Source organism: Cataglyphis hispanica, chromosome 10 (assembly GCF_021464435.1).
Source record: "Cataglyphis hispanica isolate Lineage 1 chromosome 10, ULB_Chis1_1.0, whole genome shotgun sequence".
NCBI classification, from domain to species: domain Eukaryota; kingdom Metazoa; phylum Arthropoda; class Insecta; order Hymenoptera; family Formicidae; genus Cataglyphis; species Cataglyphis hispanica.
Window position 1 is genome coordinate 903,410 of NC_065963.1, and position 12,889 is coordinate 916,298.

A 12,889-nucleotide genomic window follows, 5' to 3' on the forward strand; every position below is an offset into this window, starting at 1 on the left:
CTCTTTGAAAAAACAGCGAAAATTCCGGCAAACGAAGCGACATCCTGAAAAATTCCGCGCAAATAAATAAGACCGAAAAATATTTAGACGCACGAGCAGATGCCGCGAGGGGAGACATTTCGAGAAATGAATCACATATTGACAAGATAAATGCAAAACTTAATAAAACGGTACAGGAACTAAACGAGAAAACACAGATCGCGACGAATTCCGCAGAGAAGATAAAAAGATTGGAGGAGTTAGCGTCGCGATTAACGAAAGAATCGAACGAGTTGGAAAAACGCATAAAAGATTTAGAGGAAACCGCGAGCTCAATCTCTAATAAAACGAGTCCGAATTCGCCAGTTTTGATAAAGGCTCCTTTGAGATCGTAAAAAGATGTCGCTTCGATAAGGATAGAATGAGCGTCGAAAAACGAAGACTGGTGGAGGAGTTGCACGCGCCCGCGAAAAGAAACTTCCCGCGTCGTCGCGTCGCGGATACGACGATCTGTGGCAGGCGGATGTGGTCGAGATGCGTCCTTACGCGAGACTCAACAAAGGCCACAACTACATACTCACCGTTATCGACGCGTTAAGCAAATACGCGTGGGTCGTACCGCTCAAGACCAAGAGCGCCGGCGAGGTCGCTCGAGCGTTATCTAAGATAACGCGAGAATCTAAATGGTGTCCGAAAAATCTGCAGACCGATAAAGGAAAAGAATTCTACAATGCCGAGATGCGAAAGTTCGCAGAGAAGCACGGGATGAATCATTACTCGACGTACTCGGAGATGAAGGCGTCGATCGTCGAGAGATTCAATCGCACGCTTAAGAACTCCATGTGGAAATATTTCACGTTAAACGGAACGTACAAGTGGATCGACGCGCTACCCCGTCTCGTGAAAGAGTACAACGCGCGAAAGCATCGCACTATCGATATGAGGCCCGTCGACATGACTCCCGCGATCGCCGATAAACTTTTAAACACGGTGTACAGCAATGTAAAGATAGCCGTTCCCGCTAAATTTAAGCTGAACGATCCGGTACGCGTTAGCAAATTTAAGACGATCTTCGAGAAAGGTTTCACGCCCAATTGGACCACCGAGATATTTCGAATAACCAAGGTGCAACGGACTAATCCCGTGACGTATCTATTGAAGGATTCGCGCGATGAGCCGATCGCCGGAAGATTCTATGAACACGAGTTGCTGCGCGTCTCCGATCCCGACGTTTATCTAATGGAGAAGGTGCTACGTCGAAGGGGTGACGAGGTTTACGTAAAATGGTTAGGAATGGACGAAACGCACAATTCATGGATAAACAAAGCGACTGTATTATAAAAATGTATTTATTTTAAATAGTTTATTAATAAAATAATTGTATTTTATTATACGTTATATATTTATTACATTGCAATAAAATTCTATTAACTAAAAATAAAGATTATTACAACGGTATTTTATAATGCCCCCACGGTAGAGTGTTCGTCGTTCCGGGTACGACGTACCGCTTGTCGTCGTACGGACTAAGCGCGATCTTCGACTCCGATATCGTGTATACCTCGTGTAACTTCGATCTTAAGCACGACTGTTCGCGCGTCATCTCGATATCTCGTCGCAGGCAACGCGTGTAATCGTCGAAGGTTATCGTTCTCGCGACAACGGCGCTCTTCACGCCTTTAATCTTCTTCGTTTCGTCTCTACCGTCTATTCGTAGCGCGTACATTTTCGCTTTAAGTCCGACAAATTCCGTCATAATTGCGCCATTATTTTCGTCTTTCATTAAACCCGGTACTTTCTTATTAACGAGAGGCATACCGTACGCATTGTCCGTCGCGTAATCGCTCGTGTCGAATCTATCGATATCGCGTTTCATATCCTCGTACACGTCTTCGCACTCGACGCGATAGATAAGACTGTCCGTGTCGGTGTACATTATTTCGCACTTATCTCGATACAACGATAACATATACTCGTAATGAAATTCGTACAAACGAATCTTCGATATATCGAGGATACACATTCCTACGTAAATCGGTTTGTAAAATTTAACTTCCAATTTGCGCAATTCTACGGCCATTAAATTCTCCGCGAAAACGCTTCTACTATGAAAGTTGGGTTTAGCCATCATCGCTTCCGCGCCGTATCGCCCGTCCCACCGAGTCACTAGTCGAACGTCCGAGTGATTACGCACGTTCTCCATAGTTTTACCGAACACGGCGTTGTTCATTAATTTGTACAGATTTTTCTCGAATTCATTTTTAGCGTTAATTCGCAATCGCGTATTCAGTTCGATGTATTCACGCAACCACGAAGATTGCGCGAATTGTAATATTCTATGTATTTTCGTAACTCGTAATCCGTGTTTAACGCATTGTTGCAAGTTACGATAGTGCGTTACGTAACGATGCTTATCGTACAGCGTGGCGAGAAGTTTGTCCTGCCGTTTTCCGGGCGGCTTATCGCGCGTCGGGCAAAACGGCAAGTCGGCGTGAGAGTCGTGAAGATTGGACGGATACGCGAGGTCGACTTCTATAATATAACCAGTAGGCGAATTGGCATTACGGACATTAAATCGATACTCGAAACGTCCTTGACCCATTGAAAATCCTCGTAAGGCAACGATTGACACATCGCCCATCCGTATAAATTATTCACGTCGAAGTACATAAGATACGACGATGGTTCCGAGGGATTATACGATTGTAAATATTTGTTATTAACGCGCGCGTATCTATTGGAACACTGACTCAGTCCGCCGCGTATTCCGCGTTCCACGAACATCACCATATCGATATCGGTTAAAAGCTCGAATCGAATTCCCGTATACTTTAACATAGCGTCCCACGTATATCCGGGTAACGTGTAATAATGCGCGGGATCTAAACCGTAGCTCTTCATACACGCGTCGCGAAAATTTTCGAAAATATCGGCTAATAGAAGAACGTCGGTTTTTAAATACAAATCGCTATATTCACCTAGCGTCCGAACGCGAAATCGCTCCCAGACTTTTATCGCGCGCTCATAATCGCTACCGGATACGGTATCGCCGGTTAGCGAACTACGAAACGCCTCGCGCGGCGGCAGACGAGTCTCGCGCAACTTATCGATATCGTTGACGTACTTGTACGGAAATACGCCTTTTCGCGTAAGAAGCTCGAAATCGGCGTCGTCGAGATCGGGAAATTCCGACCGCGCGATCTTCAATTCGCTCTTATCGAGATAAGACGCCAATTTTTCGAGACTTGCGCTAAGAAATTTAAAAGAATCCACGAAACGCAACTTCACGTGTTTTCCGCGCGCGAACTTTCCCTCTTCGTCTAACGCTTCGTCGACGCTCTTCGAAAAGGAGACGTACGTTTCCTTAGTTAACGGCAACAGCTCGACGCTTCCGGGAAAGGCGTTAGACACGTCTCTAATGATAAAATGCGCGTCGTAGCCCGATAAATTGTGAAAGAAAATAGGAATGATGTAAGTTTTCTTATAATTTAGATTGCAACTAAAATGCGCGAGACCTCTGTACCGTCCGGTCGAATGACAGTGATCGCGGACGCGAACGTCCTTCGACTCGAACGGTTTCTCGCACACGTGACAGCTCGTCGCGCTAAAGAATCTCTCCTGCTCGTTCGCCGTGAGAGGCGTCATAGGCGCGATGGTGTTCAGAAAGTCTCTTGCGCGAAACGCTAGATCTCGCAGTTCCCGAACGAACCACGATACGCAGTCGTCGCCGCGATACGATCTGTACATCGATCTAGCGTCATCGAACGCGCATCGCGCGTAATATCCCACGCTGTGAGCCTTATGATGCTGAACGATGGACGTGTTCGGCGTTTTCCTCTCCTCCTTCCTCTCCAGCACGCATTCCAGATCAGCGTATACCACGAACGGAACTCGCTCCTTCCTCACGTAATTGTTGAAATTTAACCACTTGTCCTCTTCGGTCGGAAGAAGGATAGCGCACTCGTTCATTTTCTCGCAAATTTCGCTGTGAGCCGATAACTTGTCGCTCGTTCGAAAATAGTGCATGCATCTGCGAAACGATATTTATTATATAGAACACGTTATTAAACAATTGTTCGTACTCATCGATCGCATATATGCGCCTTGTGTCGCCGAGCGCTCAATTGCGAGCCGACGAGACGGGACAGATTCGTGATCCACGCGAAATGCGTCGCTTTATCTTGCCGCTTCGCGTCGTTAAGATACAACAAATTAACGTGTCTCTCCCTCTTGCGATCGGCGAGGCGCAGAGGAACGATATCTCTCTTCTTATTCTTCTTATCTCGAATAGTATATACGTTGATAGATATATCGTTGAGACGCTCGAATCTAGCGATTCCGTTCAAATTCATAGGAAATTCGACATCCTCCAAATTTAACACCGCTGTATAGTGAGGATACCGCGAGCTTCTGTCCGCGTGCTTTTCGACCGGATATAAAGCGGCAACCACCGACCACGCGAGTAGATAGGATAGGCCGATTCTAACTCAGTTTGTTTTAAACGCGGTAGTAAGAGTGAGAGTGACAGCCATATAAAAAAGGGAGATAGAAAGATATCTCAGAAGGGAAGCGTCGGCACGGGGGAAAGCAGGGGGAGTAGGTAGGGTGAGACGGGTATGGGAGTGCGCGGGGTGGAGCGCGCTGGTGGGTTTGCCGCGCGGCTTCCCCTGGGCCCGCACCTCCCTGAGAGGATCTGGGTTAGAATTCTCGTATTATTGGAGCTGCGCGCGAGGACGCGCGTGGAGGACGAGTTCGCGGTTTCGGTATCGGCGCGGCTTAGAGCGCGCGATTTATTAGAGGAAACGTTACTTCCGGCGAGCGGGGAGCGGGAGAACGAGTTGGCGGGCGTCGCGGCGTCGGTTGAGTCGCGGTTGGAGAGTTACGGGGAGAATATGTTTCGCGAGGAGGTTGGTTGGAGAGGCGTCGGAGCGTTGACAGGGGCGATGGGGGAAACGGGGGAGAACGAGTTCGCGGTTAGAGCTCGCAAGGACGCGCGTGGAGGACGAGCTCGCGGTTTCGGTATCGGCGCGGCTTAGAGCGCGCGATTCGGAGAGAAGGTCGGGCGGAGGAACGGGACGACGCGTAGACAAGGGCGATCGAGAGATCGAGAGATCGAGAGATCGAATAAAGAGAGTCTTTATTTCTTCGCGATGCGTTAACGATACAGAGGCATGTTTGGTTTATGCGGTGTAATAATGGTACAAAGGCGTATTTAATTTTTGCGATATAATAATGGTACAAAGGCGTATTTAATTTTTGCGATATAATAATGGTACAAAGGCGTATTTAATTTTTGCGATATAATAATGGTACAAAGGCTTATTTAGTAACGAAGGTGCGAGCGCGTGGACAGACGTATCACGATTATCCGAAGAACAGAGTCTGTAGCTCGCAGTCTATCAGTTCGTCGCGGTCGAAGCTCTCGCTGTCGCGTATCGTCGCGGGAACGAGAGCGGGGTCGCGAACGCTCGCCGCGACATCGAGGAAACGAGCCAGCTTATTGTCGGTGTAGGTGGTCAAGCAGTTCAAGGACGTAACGAGGCAATTGACCCAATGTTCTAGATGCAATATGTATAGAACGGTGTTTCTCGACATAGCCAGTCGAGTCTTGGGCGTCTCGAGACGGAGAATTCGGAGATTGTTCAGTCTGCCGAATCGAAGCGTCAATTGACCGATGTATATCGGCGCCGGGGAACGAGTCTCGTCGCGCTCGTTGGATTGAAAGTACGACGCGAGCGTGGATCGTAGATCGAGCAGCTCCTTCCACGCGTTCGGCGTTAGCGAGATCTCCTTGCCGTGATTATCTCCGAGAACGATTTTCACGAACAAGGGTCGACTGACGTTAATGCAGATTTCCAGATGTTTATATCCTGTTTTCGTTAATGAGTAGCGTCTTCCCAAGATTCTGAGAGGTCGCGCGATCGCGTCGTTCGCGCAGTTTCTCGGTGTCCGATCGCGATCTAGCTTAAAAAGTAAACGCGAATAATTAGGGACGGAAGCGATAAGAGCGATAAAGGACGTTAGTTCGAGCGTTGTTACTTTCGATACCCTTACACGTTATCTGTTCGAGCTTTCTTAGAATATCCGGCGTTATCCTTGCGGTTTCGATCGGCGAGTCTCGATCGATCCTCGAAGGAGTGTTGCTGCGGCGGCGGTCCCATCGTCCCGTACATCTTCGTTCAATGTTTCGTTCGCGAACTTCGTCGTTGGTAATGAGACGCTTAACGGCGGAACGGCCTTTATATATTCGAGTCGAAATCGCCCCTTCTTTTTCGCGCCTTTGTACTCTATTCTTAAAGAGTTTGCGGGAAGTCGCTATCGTCGTCCTCGTCGGATCTATCGGTCGCGACGTCGAGGCGATAGACGCGGCTGAGAAGATCCCGCAATTGCCGCAGTAACCCGTTCGTGGGGCATTCGACGCCGAGAACGCGAAGGTCGAAGGGACCCGCCGAGGTCACGATGTTCGAGAATTCGTTGAACGCGTAGAATTGATGTTTAGCGAAGAAGTACAGATTACTGTCGGTGTATCGGAGGGCCGACTTTATCGTGGATGGTATTTCGGGAAATACGTCTTTTAACGGAACGTGCTTAACGACCGTCATGCGACATTCGTCGATCTCCGCTACTCTGTCGTCGTCGTAGATAGCGTAGGTTCGTCCCGAGTGCGTGTTTATCGCGGCGTTGATCTTAGCGTCTCGGGGAAATCCGATACTGTGAAGGGATTTAGGTCAACCCGGTTTCGATCTAAAACTGGGATATTCCGCGAGATAGATCTTATCGCCCGCGAATAGCGCGAGATCGCCCGAGGGTCTTCGATACGCGGCGAACAGACGCGTGAAGTTTTTCGGGAGAAACGTCGCGTTTTCCGTTATCGTCATGGGCCTACCGTAGCGTTTCTCGGTTAGATCGATTGACCTAACGTTGCGTCGGTCGGCTATGTACAAACGTCGATTCATTATTAAGGCCGCGTCTATGCGCCGCAAGGCGCAGAGATCGTCGCGCGACGGATCGGTCGGTGCGACGTCGGTCGTCGCGGGCGCTACGGTGGTGACGGGCGCCGCGGTGATCGCGGGAATCGCGGGGCGATCTCCGTCGTCGCGAGATCCGTACAAATTTTGTATAGCGAGGGTGTCCTCTACGCTTAATTTAACCGGATATTGAAGCTCGTTGTCGGGTATATACGGAAACATGACCGAGTCGTTGCGCATGCTGTGCTGCAGACCTAAGGCGTGGCCGATCTCGTGAGTTAGCGTTAGCAGCAGATGATACTTGTCGGAGGGATTCTTGTTCAGGCGCACATACCACGGCTCCTCGTCGTCGACGTGCACCTCCGAGGAGAAATCGGCCGCTCCGGTGGGGAAGAACGCGTGAGCGAGGGCCCCGCCTGGACCTTCGAAGACCGCCGGACAGACGTCGCCGTTTTCGACGTTCGCGTAGGTGTGAGCGCCCGTTCGATACGATATCAATATATCGGGACGTAGCGAGTCGCGCGCGAACCTTAACGACGAACTCGTCGCTCATAGCGCGAACGCCGCTTCGATCGTTCGTAAGAGTTCCTCGCTAGCCACTTGAAAATTCCACGTTAGGCGCATCTTCGGCCACTTTCTCGCGAACGGGCTGTACGCGCGATCGGGTATGTTCGCTAGACCACATCGCGGTTTGCGCATGAGATTGAGCGTATCGATGTTTAACGCTCCATTACCAGGTAATTGATAATATTCTTGAAACAGCGACAGCGCGCGACGCAGAGACGTCGCGTTCGCAGACGATAGCGATCCCCCGTTGTCCCTCAGAAAACCGTACGCTCGCAAAAAGCGGAGCGCCTCCATCTTCTCCGGGTCGACCGGCGTCGCGGCGACGAGCGTCGTCGCTAGAACGAGAAGAGCCGTCTTCGCGGCCATCGCGCGGATCGAGAGAGGCGCGAGGTATCGGACACGAGATACCGGACGCGAGATACCGGACGCGATTGATTCGCGCCTCGGAGGAAACGTCTATCTTTGTCCTCGTCGAATTTGATACGAGGTGGAAGGGGTATATTAGAGCGAGAAAGGAGAGAAGAACGGACGCGGATGCGTCGACGATTCGCTCGAGGGGGGGAAGTTTCCTCCGACGGCGGCGAAGGTCGGGGTATCCGGGATACGCCTTTTTCGAGGGATCCTCGAGTCTCTCCGTCCTCGCGATTTCTATTTTTATCCGCGAAAGAGGATATTGAGGGTTAAACGAGGAACGGTCGCAGTTAGCGATTATCCCGGAAGGAAGATGCGGCCGCGACGTCCGCGCGTCGATCTTTATAAGAAGAGCGATCGCTTCGAGAAACATCGAGAAGTGGTTTCGCGCGCGAGGTTAATAGATACTCGATATGGATCTGATCGAGCAGATGAGGAGGATCGAGGAGTCCGTGAAGGCCGCGCGGGAGGCGCTCGTGAGGCACTGTCGTTCGCCTAGGAGCGAACGAGACGACGAATCGTTCGACGCTAGTATGCTGAACAGACTGTTGGAGATGAACGTTGTCGTGGATAACGCCGAGAGACTGCTGTCGGATTACAATCGTTCGCTGGAGGAGAAGCGAGCGAGGGGACCGCTCGACGCGGAAGCGTTGAGGGAGATCGCGGAGATCGACGACTCCTTCAGATCCGCGAAGGCGACGTTCTCCAACTTCATGAGGAAGACGAGGATCGCGGTGACTCGAGCGGAACGCGCGAACGGAGTAGCCCGCGAATCGCCGAGGAGCGGCGAGGAGGAGTGACGTCGTGAGTATCGCGCGAGTCGCGCTTATATTTCATACGCGCGAAAATTAATTCTCTAATAACGATCGTCTTTCGATTTTCAGAGAGGCGGATCCTCGCGCTCGTCGAACGAGCACGTTCCGCGATACGAGCGAGATGTGTATCGAATCCGCAATAAATAAAATTGAAAATTATATCGAGTGCGATCTTTTTTATCGTTCGCTTTTAAAGCTTCCTCCTACGACGATTCGACGGATCTTTAGAGGATTCTCAAGTCTTCTTTGTCCCTTTATCTTCGCGCTGTTTTATTTTTAACGTCGTTATCCTAATAAAAAAAGGAAGATGCGGTTCGAGTCGTACCGCGATATCCGCGCGTTGATCCTTATAAGATGTGCGGTTGCCTTTGAGAGCGCCAAAGCGTCTCGATTCGCGAAGTAGCGCGAAACGATGGATCTCGTAAATCGTATGATTAAATCGTGCGAGTACGTCACGATTAACGGCGATTTAATAGCTCTTAAGGCGTGCGTTTTACAAGATGTGGCGACCGATTTAAAGGAGGAAACGGAGGGTATATTGAAAGAGTCCCGACTCCTTTCGGGTCGAGTTTCGAATAGAGGGAAGCGACGAGATCTTGAGGACGATGTGAGTGTTCGACGCGCGAAGACGCGTATCTTTTATTATTTTTAATTATTTCTAATTATTTTTTAGAAACAGGATAGAGGACTGTATGAAGAGCGCGCGAGAGGCGATCTTCGAACTCGTCGAAAAGACGAGAAAGATAACCGGGCATGCCACGAGGGTTCGCGCGGCGCTGCGCGATTGCAGCGATCGCGGCCACGAGGACGACGGACCCGCGCCGAAACGATCGCGGGACGAAGAAACCGGATCCCCGTCGAAACGATCGCGAGACGAGAGAACCGGATCGTCGAGCAGCGTCGAGAACGCGTAGAGCGGTGTAATTCGCGCGCTCGTATATTTTGTACATTTATATATTTTGCGCATCTATATATTCTATACTCTTATATTTTGTACATCTATATATTTTGCGCATCTATATATTTTGCGCATCTATATATTCTATACTCTTATATTTTAAATAAAATCGTTCGCTGTTTAAAGACTCGTCGATTCTCTCTCTCCTCTTCTCTTCCCACGACTATCCTTTCTTAATCGGTCTCGCCGTTATCGCGGTCGCGATAAGCGAGGAGAATTCGTTCGCGGAGCGTTTAAAGTATTTAGAGCACGCGGCGCGTCTAAAGTGTCCGCTCCGTCCTTCTCTCGCGCCTCGCTCCTATCGCGAGGTTGCGGTCGCGATAAGAGCGATGGGACTTCGTTCGCTCGACGGCGCGAATAAATCGTACCTCTCGCGAATATATCTTTATCGCGCGATGCGCGAAGAGTATAAGATATTTAATATATAAAAATATTTAGGATGTAAAATATTCGGGATATAAAGTACACGCTTCTCCTCGTCGAGAAAACCGTCTCGCTACGTGAGAATGGAGAGGGGATACGGAAATTGTCGTTATTATGTCATTGATACGTATATTTAAATATAACGAATACATTTTGACGTGACATATAAAATGTAGTTTATAATACGATTTATAATACGATGTAACGCAATATATAAAATGTGGTTTATAATACGATATAACGCAATATAAAATGTGGTTTATAATACGATATATTATATGGTTTATAATACGATATATTATATAAATGATTAATAATATAAATGATTAATAATATAAATGATTAATAATATAAATGATTAATAATATAAATGATTAATAATATAAATGATTAATAATATAAATGATTAATAATATAAATGATTAATAATATAAATGATTAATAATATAAATGATTAATAATATAAATGATTAATAATTATATATTACACATTGCTCAAATCATCGCGTCGCTGCAAACACCAATCGCGCAATTTACACACATTCTCCAACGCGCAATTCTTCGCGTGATATCCGCAGCGAAGAGCCCGCGAAACGTCCAGAGTTTCCAGTCGGCCGATATCCTCGTAATCGGCGTCGATGGTCTCCGCGGTGACGTCGCGATCCTCGGCGATGTTTCCCAGAATCTCGGCGAGCCACTTTTTCTTCTCATGTCCCTTAACGTATATACGAGTCGCGAAATCGGGACTAGTCCCGCGGCAGATAGCGTCTCGAACGAGTCTCCTCGCCGATCCGTAATCGATGTGTCCGTCGTTCCACTTTGGTTGATGGTGATTGGCGGTCAACCAACAAGCTCGCGTCTTCTCCGCCTTCGTTAACGAGTCCCACGACATCGGCGCGCGGAAAATGTGGTGCGTTAATTCCGCGCCGTTTCTTAGCACGGCTATCTCCTTCGCGACGAATTTTTCGCCGACGATAAAACCTTGAAGGTCGACGAAGATCGGCGAGTCCATCGTCGTCGCGAGTCGAGGTTAAAATGTTCGCTTCTTTAGATTTCCTTTTTTTAAGCGTTTCGTTCTCCCTCTATATTTTTTATTTATAGCTATAACTAGATTATTCTACACGATTCTGCGCACGACGTTGGTGAGCGGATTGTACTCGACCACACGATCGTGAATGATAAGACAGTAGGCTGTGGTATTAGAGGGAACGTTTTGTTTGCAATCGAACTCTATACAAACGTCCACGGTGGCGCTCTTGATCGATTCGTTCTGCCGAGAACAATCGATGACTACTATCGGACCGAACGTTTTAAATTTGACTAGATTGACTAGATTGACTAGATAGAAAGAGCGCCTCGTCTTTATCGCGTCCGTAGTACGTTTTTCGAAACTTCGAATATATGTCGTATAGCACGACAATTTTACTCTTCTCGAAATTCAGATTCATATCGTCGTAGGGATAAAAATCCGAATTAAGATACAGTTTGACGTTAGTTAGTTTGCAATCGTCGAATATAGAGGAATCCTGAGGCAGAACGTTCTTCCTTCCGGATTGCAGCGCGAAGATAACGTATCGTGGTTGCTCGAGCTGCGTAGCCGCTTTAACCGCCCATGAGTGATCGTGCTCTGCAAAAGCGGAAACTCGTAGAGATCCCACGAGCGAAAAGTGACGCTCAGGTATCTTCCGCTATCTAATGTACGCAATAGCGCTAATTTATTAATATCGTTTAACACTACATGAGGCATTCGCCATTGTATCTTCAGTAGAAGAATCTTAGGTTCGTACGATTCGAGCGATACGAGACAATTGTGATCGTTGCGCGCTCGTATTAAGATGAGTTCGTGTCGCGCGTTAATCACGACGCGCTTGTAATCTTCGCAGAAACCTAGCAACACGCTAAGAGGTACGCAGAAGTTAAAATCGTCGACCGAACGACTCCTCGCCGCGAAGTCCCATCCGGCGTTCTGCAATATGCTGCTTCTCTCGACCGTCAGCGATGCGTAATTTTTAATCGTGCTCGTTATCCCGACGTTTCTGTTTCGATCGATCTCCACTCCATCGAGCTCGTAGCGAATCTCCTCGAACATAAACGCGACGCAATTGTTCACTAGTCTCATCGAACTCTCCCCCTCCGCGTCCGACGATCCCTTCGACTCGAGTCTACCCTCGACGTAGAGGAAACTCTCGCACGGTAACGTGTACAAATCCTGCTGTTGTATGGGAATTCGTATCTCGTCGCTGTATTCAAACGTGGTATTGGCGTAAGGATTGTACGTGTGAGTTTCGATTTTGACGATGCGATCGTCGAAGATCGGTTCTCCGGCGATGCTCAAGATGTCGCTCATTTCGATTCTACACAGTCGCTCTCGGGACGACGAAACCCAAGGAGCGAAAAGGTCGCGTTAGCGACGGTTAATCTTCCGCCTTTCTTCTCCCTTTTTCTCTTCGCGTCTAGGGGCGACGCTACGGCGACGACGTTTCTCGCGTTCGACTCGTTCACGACGAGCATCGCGCGTCTCTCTCTCTATCTTCTTCGTCGAACGTGCAGACGAATAGTTATCTCCTCCCCTCGAAAATCGATCGACTTTCCGTCCTGGTCGACGACGCGCACGGTTATATCGGTAACGGTCCGCGCGATGATCGGGAGGTAAATGATTCGCGCGGGGATCTCCGACACTTTATATCCGGGCGGAACGTTCGGCGCGAACTCGTGTATGGTGTGCGCGGATTTGTCATTGTGATACGCCCCTGTCGTGACGTTGCATT

At 48.7% G+C, this 12,889-nt stretch overlaps 4 protein-coding genes across 4 annotated transcripts in view; 1 reads left to right on the forward strand and 3 right to left on the reverse strand.

Moving 5' to 3' along the window:
* Window positions 1–1,426: 1,426 nt before the first annotated feature.
* Window positions 1,427–3,948, reverse strand: LOC126852468 (uncharacterized). The gene is made up of 2 exons (XM_050597308.1): window positions 2,562–3,948; window positions 1,427–2,511 (listed from the first exon to the last, which is right to left on the reverse strand). Exons 1-2 carry the CDS (start codon window positions 3,946–3,948, stop codon window positions 1,427–1,429), a joined length of 2,472 nt encoding a protein of 823 aa, XP_050453265.1.
* Window positions 3,949–5,000: 1,052 nt separating this feature from the next.
* LOC126852469 (uncharacterized) lies at window positions 5,001–6,033 on the reverse strand (the record flags this gene model as incomplete). Its single annotated transcript, XM_050597309.1, has 1 exon — window positions 5,001–6,033. A coding segment is annotated over one exon (690 nt), but the record flags the coding sequence as incomplete, so codon positions are not given.
* The window catches only part of LOC126852472 (matrilysin-like), a 57,438-nt gene continuing 50,575 nt past the window's right edge, over window positions 6,027–12,889 (reverse strand). The window contains exon 2 of the mRNA XM_050597312.1: window positions 6,027–7,476. Within this exon, the coding sequence (XP_050453269.1) occupies window positions 6,708–7,476 (769 nt within the window). The 3' untranslated portion in view covers window positions 6,027–6,707. The remainder of the gene's footprint in view (window positions 7,477–12,889) is intronic.
* On the forward strand, window positions 8,120–8,874 carry LOC126852300 (uncharacterized). Its single transcript, XM_050596964.1, has 2 exons — window positions 8,120–8,729; window positions 8,810–8,874. Exon 1 carries the CDS (start codon window positions 8,339–8,341, stop codon window positions 8,723–8,725), a length of 387 nt encoding a protein of 128 aa, XP_050452921.1. The 5' UTR covers window positions 8,120–8,338; the 3' UTR covers window positions 8,726–8,729; window positions 8,810–8,874.